Source organism: Balaenoptera borealis, assembly GCF_965194805.1.
Source record: "Balaenoptera borealis genome assembly, chromosome: 9".
In the NCBI taxonomy this organism is placed as follows: Eukaryota; Metazoa; Chordata; class Mammalia; order Artiodactyla; family Balaenopteridae; genus Balaenoptera; species Balaenoptera borealis.
The window spans coordinates 25,923,383-25,943,370 of record NC_138873.1 but is presented as its reverse complement, the minus strand read 5'-3'; the positions used below and the strand labels follow the sequence as shown (position 1 = coordinate 25,943,370).

At 39.3% G+C, this 19,988-nt stretch overlaps 1 protein-coding gene across 1 annotated transcript; it reads right to left on the bottom strand.

Moving 5' to 3' along the window:
• Positions 1 to 2,787: 2,787 nt before the first annotated feature.
• PERP (p53 apoptosis effector related to PMP22) lies at positions 2,788 to 19,395 on the bottom strand. Its single transcript, XM_082405732.1, has 3 exons — positions 19,103 to 19,395; positions 8,282 to 8,422; positions 2,788 to 4,287 (listed from the first exon to the last, which is right to left on the bottom strand). Exons 1-3 carry the CDS (start codon positions 19,290 to 19,292, stop codon positions 4,061 to 4,063), a joined length of 558 nt encoding a protein of 185 aa, XP_082261858.1. The 5' UTR covers positions 19,293 to 19,395; the 3' UTR covers positions 2,788 to 4,060.
• Between the last annotated feature and the right edge of the window lie 593 nt (positions 19,396 to 19,988).

Below are 19,988 nucleotides of genomic sequence, written 5' to 3'. Positions count from 1 at the left end.
CTTGTTTACTATTCTACACTTTTTTCTATCCTGGTCAGAAGTGATTATTAAAAGAGTCCGTTCCACCATCTTGAATCAGAAGCTCCGTGGAATATAAAGATTTTCTTCTAGGCTTCAGGGTTCCTTATGCTCATGATAGAGTCTATATACACTTATTTAGTAGATCTTCCAATGAAAGGAATATTCTTTAATTTTCAATTAAAGAAAAAAATTCCATCACAGTATTAAAAAGATGTTAATCATTGTCTCTAGTTATGAAAATCAACTTGAAAAAACACACCAAAAAATAGCATCACTTTACCATTTTTCCTTTGCCCAACAATATTTGAGTAAATTAATAAATGAGCAGCTACACATACAAACACACTGAATCAGAGAATTCTGAAGGAAAAAGGATCATTGCAATCATTTTACAGATGAGGTTATGAAACACATGGGGTGGTAAACCACTCACGCTATAAACTCCTGCATAGCTAGCAAGAGCCAACAATGGGATGAGATTCAAATATGCCCTTTTCAGGTCTTCCTAGGAAAACAAAAGAAGTCGATTCAGCATTTGTTTATTATATTAATAGGACTGACAGCAGGAGTTTGTAGCAAAAATCAACCTAATGAGGTTATTATGACTATATTTTCCCATTGTTTTGATTCTCTTAAGAAAGGAAAGCCTATCAAACTTTAATGTCAGCCCTGCAATGTATGGTTTTGAAGCTAAAAGTAATTACACTTCATAGTTACTTTGTGTGAGACCTCAAAGTCCTAGACACATTAAATGGCACTTGGCATATCTGACTACTTACAGTGGGAGCGTGAGATAATTGTTTGGGAACCTAGAACTGCTTGTTTAAAGGTTGGGGACTCAATATAATTACAGAGCTAGAAACCAGCTTGGCTTAATCATGGGAAATCTCATGCAATGCATTGTTAGTCCTCAGATGGCTTCTCAGTCAAATTCGCCATTACTTTCCAGAATTCCCTGGAATTCTCCTGCTCTGTTTATGACAGAAAGGTTTCTGTTCTAATGAACATGAACTAACAAGGAATGGAGGATCTCTATTCTGGAACAAGGCTGAAAGAAGCGGAACATTTTAACCAAAGTAATGATGCCTCCTCTGTCTTTGTCACAAACATTCCAGTAGAAATGTTTCTGTTAGTACAGACCATGGATTCCAGGAAGCTGTATTTTTTCCTAAATGTGCATCATTAGGATCTAGTGTGTTACTTGTTTAGGAGGAGAAGAAGAAAGTTGGAAGGGAAAAATATCCAAAGACAAAAGTGCTTGCTTTAGAGGACCTGTATTTGAGAGTCATTTTCATGTCTAATGGGAGACCCAGTTTCTGAATCTCTAGATATCCATTATCTTCTTGAATTAGCTATGCAATTATTTTAAAAGATGGCATTTTAAACATTGTTAATGATCACTTCAAACCCTGTTTTAATTTTGGTGGAAACAATCACCCAGACCAGATCCTTGTGGATTTATGATGAGAAACGTTCACCTCAAATTTTGAAACGCACAGAAGAAAAAGTCACTGCCAAGGACCAACTGGCCAACAGAAGCACTAAGAGGAAATATCCTCTTTCTCCCACCATGCTACTCTGCAACCCTTCTTCACATTTATATACACCAGAGGAGAATTCACTTACGAGCCATCGTGGAAAAAAAACCTATCAACCGGCAAATGGAAGATGGACGTGAGGAAAAGAAGTAAAGAGACTGCTTGCAGTCCCATGACCTGAATGGAAGAAGATCCCATCTCAAGCAGGAAGCTGTGCTGCGGAAGGTAGGAGAACCACCAACTAAACCACACTCATGTTCCCGGGTGTCTGGACCTACCAGAAAGCTCTTGGTCCATTCCCTCTGGTGGCAGCACTGGATAAATACTGTTTGATATCTGTGTCCTGAGTATTGGTCATTGAGGAAGAAGTTCAGGGAGTAGACTCCTAGAATCCATTCAAGTTCATTCAAAAATTGTTTTTTTTATGCTCACCTAAAATGAGCAGGACCCTTAAAACTTGAAAATGATAAAAGCAACTTTTCATTTTATCCACTGTTCTTACTACCCCACTCAAAACATCTTTTAAAAATCCCCTGCCCGAATCAACATTGTGAAAATGACTATATTACCCAAAGCAATCTACAGAGTCAATGCAATCCCTATCAAACTACCAATGACATTTTTCACAGAACTAGAACAAAAAATTTCACAATTTGTATGGAAACATAAAAGACCCCGAATAGCCAAAGCAATCTTGAGACAGAAAAACAGAGCTGGAGGAATCAGGCTCCCGGACTTCAGACTACTACAAAGCTACAGTATTCAAGACAGTATGGTACTGGCACAAAAACAGATATATAGATCAATGGAACAGGATAGAAAGCCCAGAGATAAACCCACGCACATCTGGTCACCTTATTTTTGATAAAGGAGGCAAGAATATGCGATGGAGAAAAGACAGCCTCTTCAATAAGTGGTGCTGGGAAAACTGGACAGCTACATGTAAAAGAATGAAATTAGAACACTCCCTAACACCATACACAAAAATAAACTCAAAATGGATTAAAGACCTAAATGTAAGGCCAGGCACTATAAGGGAGGGGATATGGAGATATATGTATATGTATAGCTGATTCACTTTGTTATACAGCAGAAACCAACAGAACATTGTAAAGCAATTATACTCCAATAAAGATGTTAAAAAAAAAAATCCCCTTCCTCAGATTGGCGGTGGAGGTGGGGGGAGCGGGGGCTAAGAAGCAAAACCAAATAAACTGCAAACTAGAAACAAGATTAGAACACCTGGTTTATTGGGAAAAATTCATAATGAAAACTGCAACTGCTTATTTTTACAACTTACAAGATAATAATTTGATACATAAAATGAATTGGTTTTCTTTACTTAAGTACAAATATTTTTTTAAAAAATCCATATGATATATCATATTTGCCATTCAGAGAAATCCCACATCCCTGAATGCTCCTGTTGCATGTTTTACCTCAGATATTTTTAATCTGTTTACCAAGGGAAACCAGGTTTTTAACCGTATTTGAGTTTTTGCTTACAGCTGCAATCTATCAGAAGCTGTGTCTACATGATTAGAGCCTGGTCAAGTCTAAGATGAAAAATTCAAGCCATTTCTTCTCTTTAGGCTGTTTTAATGTTACTTTTGTGATGGGAATGGCCCTCCTAATGGTTTACTGAACAACCTAATCCTACCTAGAGGTTACGACGAGTTAGACCAGTCCATCTTTTAATCCAGTCTACCCTAGTCTAGAACATATAGACACCAAACAGCGCAGAATTATTAGTAGCACTTTACCACACCCCAACCCTACAAACCACTTTAAAAGAGAAAATTTCATCTTAAGATTTCACTACTTAAGGAGGCCTTACTACTGCAACAGGCTTTGGCCATGAAAGAATACTTCCCTAGATGCCATATCAAGTTAACGGGAAGCTTAGCCGCAAATCAATTATTCATGATGTTAATTAGAAATTCTCACAAATGATATGCATTTAGGAAACGATTTTGCTTCTTTAAATAGCTGAAGGCTTGAAAAAATATTTACTTTTTGCATTTCTTTTAGAATATTTGGTCACTGGCAATTTTTACCAATATCTTCCTCTTCTCCTTAGTCCTTAATAGACCCAGTTCATTCCATCTGGGAAAAACAGAAACCTGATCAGATAACTCAAATCTCTGAAGCCTTCTCATTTTTACCTTATAAATTATGTGGTTAGTTTCATTCTCATATTCTTTTACAAATGCAATATAAATGGTATGGCTAGATATAAGGAAACACTGGCATATTAGTAATTAGGTAATTAGTTAAAAGAAGTAAGTCTTGTTTAACTCTACAAATCATAGATAAAAGATGAATATGAAACTCTAAAACTAGTTAAGAAATATTCTCTCCCAAAGTATTTTAGCATTTTGACTATAGTTTAATGATATGAACACTGCCCCAAACATAGATTCAAAGTATTCCGGGGGAAACAGTTTCTTTCTCTGGAATCCATCTCAGCAGCAGTGATGTTCTTCAGCTCATTCCCCACCTTAAGGAGATGTGTAGAAGTACCTGGGCTTGGCATTGCCCAGCAGGTCATCTGCATAGTTGGGGAGGCAACAGAAGAAGAAGGCACAGCCAGTCAGGATAATCGTGGCCGCCCACCCAAAGCCGTAGGCCCAGGTATAGATGTAAGTGACACCAGTGTTTTCAGAAAGCTGAAAGGTCTGGTTGTACTTCACAGGGTAAATTATCAGGCAGATGATCTGGAACACAGCTAAAAGGAAGGAAAAAAAAAAAAATACAAAGTATGAATGTATGAATGAATGAATGCACGGTAACAACAGATTATTTCCTCTTCCACAACATTTTTGCCTTAAAATAAGTATTAAATCCACCTAAATAATGCTGATAAAAGGGGCTGGGGGAGTCTAGTTAATCATAAGCCAAAAAAAGATGACTGAGTATTGTGTGTCAGAGATACCTGGCACTGAGTAGAATACTGAGTATATGAAATACAGACAGAAAATTAGAGATTCATGTACCTATGTAAGCATTATATATACTAAAGTAAAACGTGCTGAATTGTGGTGTGCAATAGAAAGCAAGAGGGTAGAGGAGAGCCTACTTTTTCATCTTTGCTTTTCCTGTGCCAAACATAAGTTAATATTATCAGTGTTAGCAAAATAAAACATATATGTACATATACATATGTCTGTGTGTATGCACACACAGACACAGAGGAATATTCATTCAGTGAATAAATGACTAAATAAAACAATGAATCAATGATGCGAATGATCAATGGGAGAATCAGCAGAAAAGCCTGCAGAGGAAGGGGGAATCTGAAGAATAAATAGAAATGAAGAGATGGAGGGCAGGAAGAAGAGCATTCCAGCCTGGGGGAATAGAAGTAAAAGAGGGGAATAACCACAGTGCTTTAAAAAGTGAAAGGGAAGATATGGGAAGGAAAACATATGTCAAAAAAATTTCTAAACTCTTTGATATGAGTCACATTATTACAATCATTATTAATCATGTATTAACAATTTACATTGCTTAAAAATAAAAGGAATTTATTAAATCTACTTTGTAGTCTTTTTCAATGAACATGCATAATTATATAAAGCTCTAATGAGTATATACATGCTATGCTATGCTATGCATTTTTTACCTAGTATTTAGTATGTGCATTGCCATGACTTTGGGTATAAGCAGATTTTAGCTCTGTGACACTCAGACGCTACTCTTCACAAAGAGGGATGAGCTGGCTGTGCTCCCAGGAGTATGTCAGGGAGTGAATAGTCCTTATCACCACTTTTCTTTCACCTTAATTTTTTTCTACTAGCTCCACAGATATACCCTTAACTAGTTTTCTTTTTTTTTTTTTTTTTTTTAATTACTAGAAAGGCTGTAGATGTTTCCACATCTTGATTTGTTGCTTCTATTTCCCAACTTAAAATGTTGTTCTTTGGCAACTTATGAAGGGCAATCTTGGTGCAGATCTTAAATATTTCTCTGGTTCCTGTCTACTTTATTTTTAAATATTTATTTATTCATTTATTTTGGCTGCACCAGGTCTTAGTTGCAGCATGCAGGATCTTTCAGTTGTGGTGGCATGCGGACTCTTAGTTGTGGCATGTGGACTTCTTAGTTGCAACATGCGAACTCTTAGTTGCGGCATGCATGTGGGATCTAGTTCCCCCACCAAGGATCAAACCCGGGCCCCCTGCACTGGGAGTGCAGAGTCTTACCCACTGGACCACGAGGGAAGTCCCGCTTCCTGTCTAGTTTAAGTAACAAGCTCTCACTAGTTAAGTTTGTCATTTTCTGCAAATCATTGTGTGTGACACAAAAGGAACACTTCTCTGCATTTTTCTCTAATATGCCTAGTAATAAATGTTAAACATTGTTATTTACCCATTTTGGTTCATCACATAAAGTTCTTGTAATGGTCTGGATCAATTTTTACAAAATCTAAATTGTATTGGTGTTCAATTATTCTGAATTTAACCCAATAATATACATCAAATTAAAAATAATTGTTATGAAATATATCTTAAAAATCAAGTAGGGCTTATTCAACATTATTACCGCTAAAAATATATTGAGATTTCTAGGCTTTTTATTTTTCTATTAAACATTTCCCATTCCACTTGTCCAACTCTGAAGGAGAAGAGGAGAATTAAATTGTAAAATGAGAACACAGGATTAAGCAGGACAGTTCAGCTGTTTATCTATCGAAACTCAACAGAACGAGTTTTTTTTACAATAACTCCTGCAACCCTGTTAGCTACAGATGGCAATTACTAGATCTTAATGTTTTAATGTTAAGGTGGACAGAAGAGTTTTACTAGGATTTCTTTTAATTTTGGCAAAATATACTCAACATAATATTTATCATTTTAACCATTTGCTAAGTGTTCGATTCAGTGGCATTAAATACATTCACAATGTTGTGTAATCATCACCACTATCCATACCTAAAACATTTTCAACATCCACAATATGTACCCATTACCCCTCCCCTCGGCTGCTGGTAACCTCTAATCGACTTTCTGTCTCTCTGAATTTGCCTATTCCAGGTACTTCATACAAGTGAAATCATAAAATATTCGTCCTTCTGTATCTACCTTATTTCTTTCAGCATAATGTTTTCAAGGTCCGTCCATGTTGTAGCTCACATCAAAATTTCATTCCTTTTTATGGCTGAATGATATTCCATTGTATGTATAGACTACATTTTGTTTATATATTTATCTGCTGATGAACACTTGGGTTGTTTCCACCTTTTGGCTACTGCGAATAATGCTGCTTTGAACATGGACGTACAAGTACCTATTCAAATCCCTGCTTTTGGTTCTTTTGGATATATACTTAGAAGTGGAATTGATGGGTCCTAAAGGATTTTTCAATGAACGTTAATGTCATAGTGTTATTTCTAATGGTGATTTGTATAGGCATCTACCTAGTCTTCTAAGACATGTGATAGGAAGCTACATCAAATTGTTTCTTTGATAAGGTCTTGTAAATTTGAACTACAAAACACCAAATAAAAGTGGAGGTGGGATTCAACAAGATTCCTCATATGTTTTGTGATTCCTAGCCATTTCTGATTCTAAAATATTATTCCAGAAGCAAAGTTTGAAACATGAGGAACACTCGAGTAAACTTTATTTTGAATCAAAAGACATGTTTAAATGTACAGGGGACGGTTAGACCTTCACTGACCAGTTCTCGGAGGCTGCCTCCTTCCTCCCAGCCAGGGCCTTTTTGGTCCTCACTTATCCTGCCCTAGAGCCTGCCATCACCTTCTTTGTACTCAGGGAACCCTGCGCACGGTGGTCCCGCTCAGACTCAGGCTTGATCCTACGGACCCCTCTAGTTACAAGGCTTCTGACTTGTTTCCAAAACCAAATGCTCACTTTGTATTTATACCCCAGGTCTGTGGCTGGATTTCGGCTTTGGTTCCATGAGCCTAAGTTGGTAGCTTGAGAAATGGCCTATGGCCGCCTCGCTTTGCCCTTATCAGCATCTTCTTCTTCTTTCCCCGCCTCAGGAAATCCAGATGTGCATCTAAATCCAGCTCTGTGGCTGGGGTCCTGCTCCTTTGGCAGACTTCCCTACTGCCAGGTGCCCACCTAAAATTTCAAATAATTCTTGCCTCTAGATTCTTGCTCCTAGATTCCTAGTTCTTATATTCCCTTAATAAATGTTCTCTCCGAGCCCCACCCAGCTGCATCACTAAGTTTCCCATCCCCCAACCCTGGCTGTAAGCTGCAAAGAGGCAGTTCCAGATCTGGCCCCGCCCAGATCCCCCATCCCACTGCAGAAAACCCTTCTGTGACCCACCACATCCTAAGACTGCAGAACGCCTTCAACAAGTGCAATGGTTCAGGGACATTCCAGTCCCCTCCGGCATGGGGCTCATGGGAGGCCAGCCTGGGACCACTAGGGAGACACTGCACTTCCAGCCCTGGTCCCTCGGGGCAGGGCTGTCAAGGACATGGGGTCATCTACAAGAGATAGCAGCAGGTAGAGTGACAACCTTCCTCACTTGGATGGGGGGCATGGAACACTGTCTCAGGCAGAGGATAAAAGGGATCCAGCTCTTAAAATACATCTCTCCTCTGTTACTTCTGCCTTTGGTGACACATCTTCCAAGAACAGAGCAGGAACTGTATTGTCAGAGATCTTCTTTGTGGCGTGGACATTATTATATTGATGTCCACTGCAGATAGGAAGAAAGGATTGCTGGCACACAGTCTTACCAGCCAGGGCCAGGAGGCCTCCAATCATTCTCAGGAAGACAAGCATTTGGGATCCGCAGAGGGCAAAGAAAGAGAGGATGAAACAGATCACCAGGATGATGAAGCCACAGAAGAGCATGGCGGCAGCTGCCTTTCCCCACTCTGCGAGAAAGAAACAGCCAATTAGTAAGACAGACAAGCCAAACTGAAAAATTACTTATCAAAGCATCAATGGGGTTTTTTTTTTTCTTTCTACTAATTGTATTTGGGTGGAAGAACAGTTTTTCTTTAGACAATACTTAAGCATCTCCATATTTTAAGGGAAGAATAGGCAATTCATAGGTAGGACATTAACAGACTGATATGCAGTAATGCCTTATCCCCTCGGTTTTGGGGCAAATGTTTATACCTCCGAAATGAAAAGTAAACTACATTAAACTGTATCTCATTTAATAAACTGGCATATAAACAGGTATATTTAAAATTTAGAGTCACTCAAGTTCTACGATAACATGACCACAATAAACAACATTTTTACTATGGAACAATCCAAATTACAATCTTTTCAGGAACTGTTTCAAATACCTTTAAAAGGATCTTTGTTCCATATTAAGGTTTGGTCCCATGCAAAAATAATTATTGAAAACTCATAGTACTTATGACTAGGCAGAGATATAAAATAAAACAATTTAATTGTAAAGTAGCTGTGCTTTTTATAACAAGTTTAGGTGCAAACAACATTTCTAAATTTTTGCCTAAATTTTAACTTGCGAAGTATTCAGAATTTATTGCACAATAATTCTCAATTATTGACATGGGCCCTAAGAACAATAAGAATGAGGTGGAAATTGAGTTCTAGGTTTGAAGATCTACGTGAGCAGCTCTAGCCCTGGGTCATTCTGCTCCGCCCCTGTGAGAAGAGAAGAGTCATGACTCCCAAGCTAAGGATTCCAGCCAATAGTTCATATTGTTCAAACTGCACTGATTTGTAAAATCTCTTCCCACACAACCTTCTCTCTAGAGGTAGTAACTGACATGTAGGAAGTAATCGCTCTGTGCCAGGCACTAGGCTAAGAACCCGCCATGCCTTAGCAACCTGAATCCTCACAATAACTTTTTAAGGTTCACACTCTGTTATCAATTCTATTTTAGAAGTGAGATTATACTAAGCCTTTGAGAGTCCAGATAACCTGCCCATAGCCACACAGCTGGCAGCCAAGTTTGATTTCCAGACTGTTTGAATCCAGAACAGGACTCTTTTTTTTTTTTTTTAAGATATAATTTACATACTAGAAAATTCATCCATTTAAAGTGTACAATTCAGTAGTTTTCACTCTATTCACAGGGTTGTGCAACCATCACCACTTACAATTCCAAAATTTTCATCACCCCAAACAGAAACCCCATGTCCGTTAGCAGTCCCCTCCTCCTCCCCTCTTCCTTCAGCTTCTGGTCTACTTTCTGTCTCTATAAATTTGCTTATTCTGGACATTTCATATAAACGGAATTATATACTATGTGGCCTTTGTGACTGTCTTACGCTTTCACTTAGCATAATGTTTTCAAGGTTCACCCATGTTGGAGCAGCATGGATTAGGACTGCATTCCTTTTTATGACCAATAATTATTCTATTGTATGGATAGCCCACATTATGTTTACCCACTCATTCATTAATGGATGAACATGCAACCTTAACCTATTTCTCTTTATTGCATTTGAAAAGGAGAGCTGCGTGTACCTCGGCACTGGTTTTACTCCAGCTTTAACCGAGCTTGGCTGGCAAACATATCCTCACTTAATTTTGGGTCATTGGACTGGTCAATGTTAGACAAAGATAAGGACCAGCAGAAAGAACAAAGGCTTGGGAGCCAGCTCGCCCTCGTTTATACCCTGCCTCTATTACCTATTAGCCACTGTCGGGCTGCTCATCTGTTAACCAAGGCTAAAATGCCTTCTTTCAAGATTACTGTGAGGTTGAGAGCTCTTGTGTGAAAAGTCACGGAGCTATTAATTCTCCAGCCCTCTCTGTTCAAAAATGTCCTCATGTATTCCTGTGGCTTTCTCCAGTACCTCAAGTTTTCACTTTATTCGACCTTTTCAAGGTTCTACACTGTCACATGAAGACTCTTCCTCAGTTCTCCACTGCATGTTTACATCTTCAACTGTTAGAGACAAACCTGGGCTGAGCTCCCCTGTTCCCTTCTCTAGCCTCCACACTCCGTCCAAATCTTCATCTAGATTCAGGGATGACTGGGGTATAATAGGTAATTAAGGAAACGACACATGCTCAATGTTTTTTACATGCTCAAATACCATGTTTTCACACAAATTACCCCTTAGTGGCACTGGTCAGGATGGCGGCATGACAGTAACCTTAGCGGGCCTAGTTTTATGTTTAGAATTTTTATTACTTTCCTGGTCTTGGTCTTCCTGTGAGATCAGTAAGACCAAGGTAAAATAGAAATGTTTTATTTTAAAATAGACATGGATAAAGCCAAAATGTGAGATTGAGCAAGTCTCTTTTCTCATTTTTGTCTTGTCCTTCGAGTAAGGTAACTTTCCAGAGAAAAGGGACCATGCTTTGGAAAGAACATTAACTAATCAGACCATCTCAAAGTCTAGCCCATAAAGCACTGACTCAAAATCATCAGTGGTGCTTATAAAAAGTATGGATTCCTATACATCCCTCCAGATATACTGAATCAGAGTTGGAAAGGAATCTGCATTTTACTGGTATTTCTTACATTTATACTAAAGTTTGAGAACAACTAAGAGAGATGATTAATCTTCTCATAAAAGTAGCTGCAACATTGCCAAAAAGGAGCATGTAACTTTCAGTATGTGACCCACTGTCAATTACAGTCTCATATCTGTAGATTTTTGCATGGCTACTGCCAATCATTAAATTCAATTAAATACAATCATTAAATTCCAATAAGCAGACACTGAGTTTTCCTTTTAAGGTGAGTTCACATGTTGGAAACTGTTCAATGAAAAGGCAACACAGCTATATAAGCATACAGAGGAATGCAGACAGTGAAGATCAATTGTATAGCAGAATGTGAGTTTTCAATAAAAACAGGAGAAACATCCTAACAGGGAACATATTTAGTATTCAAACTTTGACAATCACAGATTCAGGTTTTTAAAGTATAGCTAAATAAATGATGTATGATGTTGCTATAAAGAGTAACATCAATCATTTTACCTGTTTATTTGAGGAAGATTAATACAAAGTTAGATTATTGCTATTACTGCTTCCGCTGACATTACCGCTGAGGTGTAATTTACATTTAGTTGCAGGTACTTGAACGGAATTAAATAAAAGAAATAGTAAGCCAATTCACCTAACCTAAAACCAACAGGTGAAAGTAAATATAAACAGATCATTTCAAGAACTTTTCCTATGTTACGTTAAATCAACTTGATTAGCGTCTTCCTTATTTAAAATGCTGAGTCTAAAGAAAATCAAAATGGAAAGTTAAGCAACAGTCTGTCTGGAGAAAGGCTGCCTTGGAAGTAGAACGTGTAAAACCTGCTCCTTGAGAGTGGAAACACGCACATTGATTCACTTAACTATCATTTAAGATACAAATCTTGACATGGTTTTGAAGGTCCTGACTGATGGATAACAAGGAAGGCAATCTGCTGTCTCATGTCCATGACTATTTTGTTGTAAGATGATGAGATGGATCCTGCCAGGTCTGAGCAGGGTCCTCCCAGCCCAATATTCTGCCTGAGAAGGGAACCAACAGCCATGTAGACTAACAAAATGGCAATTCTCCATGACATACATTTTGAAAACTTAAGAGAAATCTGTAGGCTAAGTGCTTTGGTCTCTCTTAATCACCCAGAATGAGTCTAATATCTATAAATTTACCCAACCCTTTGGGAACTATATATTTATATTTTTATATTATACCTTGGTCTAAATTGTACCCTATTTACCAGCCCCAATGGAAAAACATCAATTTTTAAAACTTATCTTGAAGCTACTTCTTTCATGATTCAACATCAACAGATGGTCCTCAGTTCTTTGAAGAGAGTCCATCTTCATCTATTCTGAAGACAAGTCTGTCCTTCATTAATATTTTATACACTAAATTTCTGCCTTTCCTAATCTGCATTTTACTGGTATTTCTTACATCCATACTAAAATCTGAGAACAACTAAGATAGATGATTAATCTCCTTTTAAAAACAGATTGCAGCACTGCCAAAAAGGAGCATGTAACTTTCAGTATGTGACCTACTGTCAATTATAGTCTCATTTCTATAGATTTTTTTCATGGTTACTGCCAATCATTAAATTCAATTAAATACTATCATTAAATTCAAATAAGCAGAATGTGTGTGTGTGTGTGTGTGTGTGTGTGTGTGTGTAGGGGATTGGGGAAGGATTCTCATTGTCAATTATCTTTCTCTGAATTGAGACCACAAATGCATGCTGCACTCCAGGTAAACAGAGTTTCTGTGCAGGAATGTTGTTTGTTTGTTTTGTTTCCTTAAGGGAAGATAAATTTGGTGTTTCATATATATATATATAATTTATTCTGTCCTAAGTTTATTTTCTAAGTACCACTTGAAGAAATTTATGTTATCAAAGAAACCAGCAACATTATAAATCCACTTTTAGATAAGATTCATTAAAGATCCATTTAGGTAATGAATGGCTTATCAGATTTTGCTATTGCTTGCAAAGATTCAACATAAGTCAACAACATGGAAACCATTCACTGGTTACTAATGAAATTCTGAGTTTTTTCTAAAAAATGTTTTTAAGTTTTTTGTATGAGGGATAATGCTATATGTTTTTCCAGAGATTATATACTAAAACATGATGTTACAAGGCAAATACAGCTGGGAAAAGACCAGCAAAATCAACTGATAAGAAAAGAGCAATAAAAGTAAAAATAAATAAATACCTTGAATATCAAGCTAGAAACCATAAATCAAATTAAGTTTGTGAAAAGAAAAAATAAATAAACTTTTATTTTAAGACAAGGAGAGCACTACTGCTATATCGTGGGTGATATTTTGGAGACTGTCATTACTTTTTCATCCCAAATTAGTATTTCTTTTAATGGATTTGCTGCATTCTTCAGTAGTTTTACATGTGGGCACCAAACATTGACCAAAACAGTCTGTGGCCTAGCCCCTTACTCAGTGCCCTGCAGATTCCAAATTGTCACCCAACTAGAGGATGGTTCCTTTCCAGAACAAAGGATTCATCTATGAACAATACAGAAAGCCCTACCCAGTGAATACAAGATTTTGTCAGATTCCTTCCTATTGTTTCTATAAAGTTCTTTATGTCATACACAAGCAGAACTGAAAATGGGACAAGACCATAATTGAAAAAATAAAAAAGATGCTATCTTGTGACCACCTAGAAGGGTGGGATAGGGAGGGTGGGAGGGAGATACAAGAGGGAGGAGATATGGGGATATATGTATATGTATAGCTGATTCACTTTGTTATAAAGCAGAAACTAACACACCATTGTAAAGCAATTATACTCCAATAAAAAAAAAAAAATATATATATATATATATACTCCACGTTCAAAAAAAAAAGATGTTATCTACAAATAAATATAAACATGGGGGGATGATATATTCAAAAAGACTGTTGCATATTCAATTCAATGAGATCTGCAGTAATACAGGCCAGTGCTTCTGAAACTTAAAAGTGCTTACAGGGCTTCCCTGGTGGCGCAGTGGTTGAGAGTCTGCCTGCCAATGCAGGGGACACGGGTTCGAGCCCTGGTCTGGGAAGATCCCACATGCCGCGGAGCAACTAGGCCCGTGAGCCACAACTACTGAGCCTGCGCGTCTGGAGCCTGTGCTCCACAACAAGAGAGGCCGCGACAGTGAGAGGCCTGCGCACCGCGATGAAGAGTGGCCCCCGTTCGCCACAACTAGAGAAAGCCCTTGCACAGAAACGAAGACCCAGCACAGCCAAAAATAAATAAATAAAATAAATAAATTTAAAAAAAAAAATTGACCTTTAAATATTCCTTACCAATACAGAGTGAAATTTGGAGCCTCTTTATAAAAAAAAAAAAAAAGTGCTTACAAATCACCTGGGGACCTTGTTAAAATACAGATTCCAATTCAGTAGGTGGGACCTGAGATGCTGAGTAGCCAGTAACCTCCCAGATAATGCTGATACTGCTGGTCTGTAACACACGAGTAGCAAAAATCTGGAGGATGACTCAGAAAAGCCTCCAAAAAAATCGACACAGGAAGAATGATTCTGCAGATGGTTTGGAAGGCAGGAAAGGAATGGCTTAAAGGAAGAATGATGCCGGGGTCTCTGGGGAGAAATTCCACAGTAGGTGTGAGATTCTTTACATGCTCTACATTTTCCCCTGAAACTGAGCCAGATGATAACCCTTTCCCATTGGTTTTTATGGAACTTTACCCCTTTATGGCCTTCTTTAAAGTCTGAGTGGGGAAACCATCCTACACGGGAAGATGGGAAAATACAGGAAATTCTGTGTGAACTCAGACAAGATAACTAGCAGCAAATTTGGAATCTACCCTCAAATGTTTGAAAATCTGTCCGTTGGAAGAAGGCTGGAAAGAAGAATTTACAGAGAAGCACATTTCACCTCTTGTCGGTGTAAGAGAGGTACTTTTAAACAAATAGCATCGCGGAGAAAATTGAGTTAAGTTGCTGAACAAAGGGAAGAAGTTCAGATCAACCAAGGGCGATGCTGATAGGTGGGCTTTGGAGAAAGCTTGAGTAGGTGCACTATTCATCCCTCCTAGTTCTAATAGTCTAGGAGTCTCTGGCCATTTACAAGGAGAAAAGACAAATCAGGAATTGAGGCTCTCTGGTAGTGCTAAGCGCGGCAAATGTGGAGTAAAATGGTCAAGATCACTGGTTCCTAGACGTCTAGATTTTATAAATCAACATATATATTTTTTTAATTATGAAAATCAATTGAGAGTGTCCAACTTTTTGTTTTACTATGAGCGAATGTGAACACATGCCCGCAAAGATTAATCTATCTACTAATGCCTAATTTCATAAAATAAGAGCATTTGAATACCTGCCCCTGCCCCTCTGCAAAAAAGCCACAAGAACATAATCTCAAAATGAAATCCTTTAAGTTGAATTTAGGCTAATGTAAAACTATTAACTTCACACTTATTGATATTTTTCTCATTTCTCGTACATTTAAGAACCATAGGGCTAGATGATCTAAAAATATTTCCTATATTAACCTGATTCTTTGACTTATCCAAGGCTGATTTCATGTAAAAAACAATCAATGTGGTATCTTTGGTAAAAATGAGGCTCTGCACTTCTGAGTTCAAATTCAAGGCAAAGGCTCTCCAATGCTGCCACACTTGACTCCCCGCCGTCATTCTTGGAGCATAAATTCATCTCGGCTGTCCCTGTAATTTATGCATAAACTTATCTTCATTAGTCTCTACCCTGACAAGTCGGAGCTTGCTTAGGACTTGAAATCTACAACTCTGATGCTGAAAATATCCTCCTGATGTACTCTTTCTTAAAACTGTAAAAGAAGGTGCCAGGAGTGCAAAAATACTATCTGTGAACATGGATTCAAATTTAATTTAGCATTTTCTTTTATTTATTTATTTATTTTTGGCTGCGTTGGGTCTTCGTTGCTGTGCGCAGGCTTTCTCTCTAGTTGCAGTACGCGGGCTTCTCGTTGCTGTGGCTTCTCTTGTTGCGGAGCACGGGCTCTAGGCACGCAGGCTTCAGTAGCTGTGGCCCACGGGCTTAGTTGCTCCGCGGCATGTGGGATCTTCCCAGACCAGGGCTCAAACCCGTGTCCCCTGCATTGGCAGGTGGATTCTTAACCACTGTGCCACCAGGGAAGTCCTAACTTTGCATTTTCTTTATATATGAAATTTGAATGATCATTTCAATGTTTAAATCTAGATTTTTCTTTTCCAATTTTGAGGACTAGAAACCATGACTGTTTTAAAAATTCAAACAAGAATTTGTATTTATTTAGTTGTTACTATTATGTAAAAGAAAATATTCAGTGTTTAATTTGATTCATTGATGAGGAAAAATGAGGTGATATGGTAATCTGAAATTCTTTAAAAAAAAAGTTAATGACAGTGAAGGATATAACATTCTGCTTTTTACATAATTCTATGGAACTATTTACCTTTATAAAAAAAAGTCTCTATTATTTAGTATTATTGCTGATACCTGCCAGCAAAATGAACATATTGTTACAAATGTTAGCAAATAAAAGAGATAGTGAAGCACTTTGTAATAAACAGGTATACTTTCTTAATACTGTAGTTTACAGTGGTAAATCACAAGGTTTATTTTCTAGCACATAGCAAGAATTTTTTAAAAAGTGGATATACACAGTTAATTCTCAATATTGAGATATCATTTTAATTAGAGCCATCAACCTTACTCCTTGTTGTGTTTGTACATACGTGGGAGTATGTGTAAACTGCTTACTGTATTTTAGATACAATATGACCTCATGTGAAAGTATTGTTTTTGGCAAGGCCTAACTGCAGCTATCTGAAAATCTCAAAAGTTCAGAGACGCCTAGATAATCAACCTACGGGATAGGAATACACAATGTCTACACCTGTGAGGCAAAACTAGCCAACTGTCCATGGCAGGAGACGGAGTGGAAGTATAATAATCACTCCAACTCACTTTTGACTTCAATAGCCTGGGATGGACCTCTCCTGGTGAATTCATAGCTGTTTTCTTCTTCCCAAGGTCACCTAATGACAGTGGGTGCTAGATTCATGATTTGATTCTAGGGCTTGAGCAAAAGCCGCGTCTAACACGTTCTTGGCACTTGATTATCTTTGCAAAGGTCACCGGAATAACCAAATTGGAATGTGAAAGCCACCGACCACTTATGAAAATCAGTCTTGCTGCATCACAAAGGCAGTACTAGATTCCTCAAGACTCACTTGGAAAACCGAACTTTTCTAAAGACCAATTTCTATATCAAATTGAAACATCAACTGTACACTGGATCCGTCTTTTCTCTACAATTAAAAGAAGTTAATGCTTTAGACTCCTGTCTAATTAAAAAATTAGAAAAATTAGAAAACAAACAAAACCTGCTTACTCCCTTCTATATCAAAGCACTCTATCAGCCTGAGGTTAGAAGAGCCACACCCTAGGAAGGTGAGTTCATCCTGCAAATCAAGAAAAATAAAAACTGCGTTGTGCGTTTTTCACAAGAGGGCTGTGGTCACAGCCAGAGCTGTGCAGGCTAGATCATGTCCCAGCAATAGTGCTGATCTAGGCTCTGCCTGCACCCTTCTCCCCGCCGGCACACTAACCTTCTTAATTCATATGCCCAGGATCGCTGAATATTCTTTGGGTCTGTATTAGTCTTTGCAGTGAGATACGATTATCAAAGTCTGTTTAAAAACACATCTGTTTTAAGCAAGTCTATTAAATCCCCTACAAGATATTGAACTCTGTTGCATTTTAACCTGAAGATAGAGACATATTATTTCAAAGAAATTAATTCCCTTCGAAAACCTTAAAGACTTGGGGTAATACAAACCCTGGCAGGTGTGTTGTTTGTGCTTTAAGAGAGGAAAAACACAGACTTCAAGGAAAGTAAGAATTCCATTTAGTCTTTACATTTTATTACCTGCTAAGGAGAACCATGCCTCCTTTGGGGGGTAAATTCTTGGGGAGAACTTCCAAATAATTCCGCAGTAGATAAGATAAAGCACCAAGCCCCTGATACAGGGTCCCAGAAATAAACAGAGTTTGGTTTGAAGCCCTGGGCCACTCTGGAGGTGCGGGGCAAGTCAGAGATCCTAGCAGAGAATGGGAAAAAAAAGCAGGGTAGCCTTCTTTCTCAGTTTTAAACTATTAAACTCAGTTGGTAAGGCTCCATTCAGTAGTAGTTGGCTTTAAGCTTCTGATTATTCTCATACTTAAACCCTCCTCTCCCGGACCCCTCACACAATCCTAATGACGATAGACCCTGGCTGTTCTTCCCGTCTACGAGAAAGCAGGGCGTGGTACCAGCCCAGAGCGAGCTCCTCTCCAGTCCCGCGTAATAGTAACAGGTAGTCCCTGAGGCTTCCTGCATGCTGGAAAAATAAAATACTCTATCTGCGATATATTAAATTGTCAACTCTGCTTCATTTCGCTGGTGTAGAAGATGTGTTTGCTTTTTAGATTTCAAATCAGATTAAAATAAAGTTTTCTAAACAATGCCTGGCCTAAGCCAAAAAGACACACCAACAAGAACTAGCCTGAAGCATTAAACACTGCAGTACCTACTGAAATCGTCACTGCTGAAACTTTGACTTAAAGGGCTTTTTTAAAGGAAGAAGGGCTGCTTTCACTTAGTTCAAGTTAAACGAATAATACAGCAACATTAGGGAAAGTACGCATTTTAAATACTTACATTTTAAAATATAAGGCATATTTCATATTTTAAAATATAAAATAGGTGGCGAAATGGGAAGAAATTTCAGTAGGTCTCCAAGAAAATATACTTTGTTCATTATATTTACTCATCAAACCCTTTTCAAATGGCTGAAATCATCTTTGGCTGTACCGACAGACCCTACGAATAAATGTAGTTTGAACTAGGGCCATTTTCTTCCAGTGTCGAGCCTGGTTTTGGCCACTGAAAGCTGCTACTGCTTTATTTTGTTCGGCTCGGATGTATGAACCTAGGCTCTAAAGAGATTTTTGTTGAATCACCCATTACCCCCGACCCTGTTCAGTCCCTTCTCGACCCTGTTTAGTCCATTCTCATAGGGCGACTTCCGCACTCCCAGGGCGCCGGCGCTCGCCCAGCAGCCGCCCGGAGGACTTCACGGAGGCGGCACTCACCATACTCCATGAGGCTGTCGCAGGGGCCCTGTGAGGTACACCGCAACCACAGCGAGGACTCCTGGCTGTCATTGTCCGACTTCAGCCATCCGCGGCCGGCCAACGCGATGATGTCGAAAACGATGGCGCAGAACAGGAGCAAGGGCAGGATCCACCTGCAGCGCCCGCAGGCCAGGCCGCAGCCCAGCATCTCGACGGTGGTGGCGGAGAGGAGAGGAGCGCGCGGGGCTCGGACGCCGGCGGAGAGTGACCCTCGAGCGGCGGCAGCGCGACAAAAGGGAGGAGGCCGCGGGGAGGCGGCTCCTGGAGGACGCGGCTCGGGGCTGGCCGCGGGCGCGAGACGCCCGCCCCACCTAGATTCCGGTGACTCAGAGCGCACCGCCCTGACCTGCCCGGCCGGCCGGGGCGCGCGCGGGGGAGGAGGGGCCGGGCTCGGGTTACACTGGGTGTGTGTGAGCTTACTCTGCCCGGAGAGACCTGGAGCCGCGGGGACCCACTGCCTCGTTTGCCTCTCACTTGGTCCTCTCGCATCCAATGCTTTTCTTCTCAGTGCTTCAACGTGTACACATTTTAATCTGCGCATCACCAGTTGAATATTTAACCCCTGAAGTCGGATCAAGGTCTGATTTTCAACAATACGATATTTAAGTTTCGAGCCATTTGAGACGAGTGCACACATTGGACAGGGGTCATTGCCGCACTCTGAGCGCATGTAGCGAGCCCAGGAGCCGGTCCCTGACCCTCCCCGGCAGGGCTGGGCGATTCCTGCTGGGCTCCACCTTTGTACCTTGTACCATGGCTGCTTCAGACTCTTCACTGCTTACATCCCCGCCTTCCCCACTCGGGTGCCAACTCTTTGACAGAGAGACCATGTTTTATTAATCTG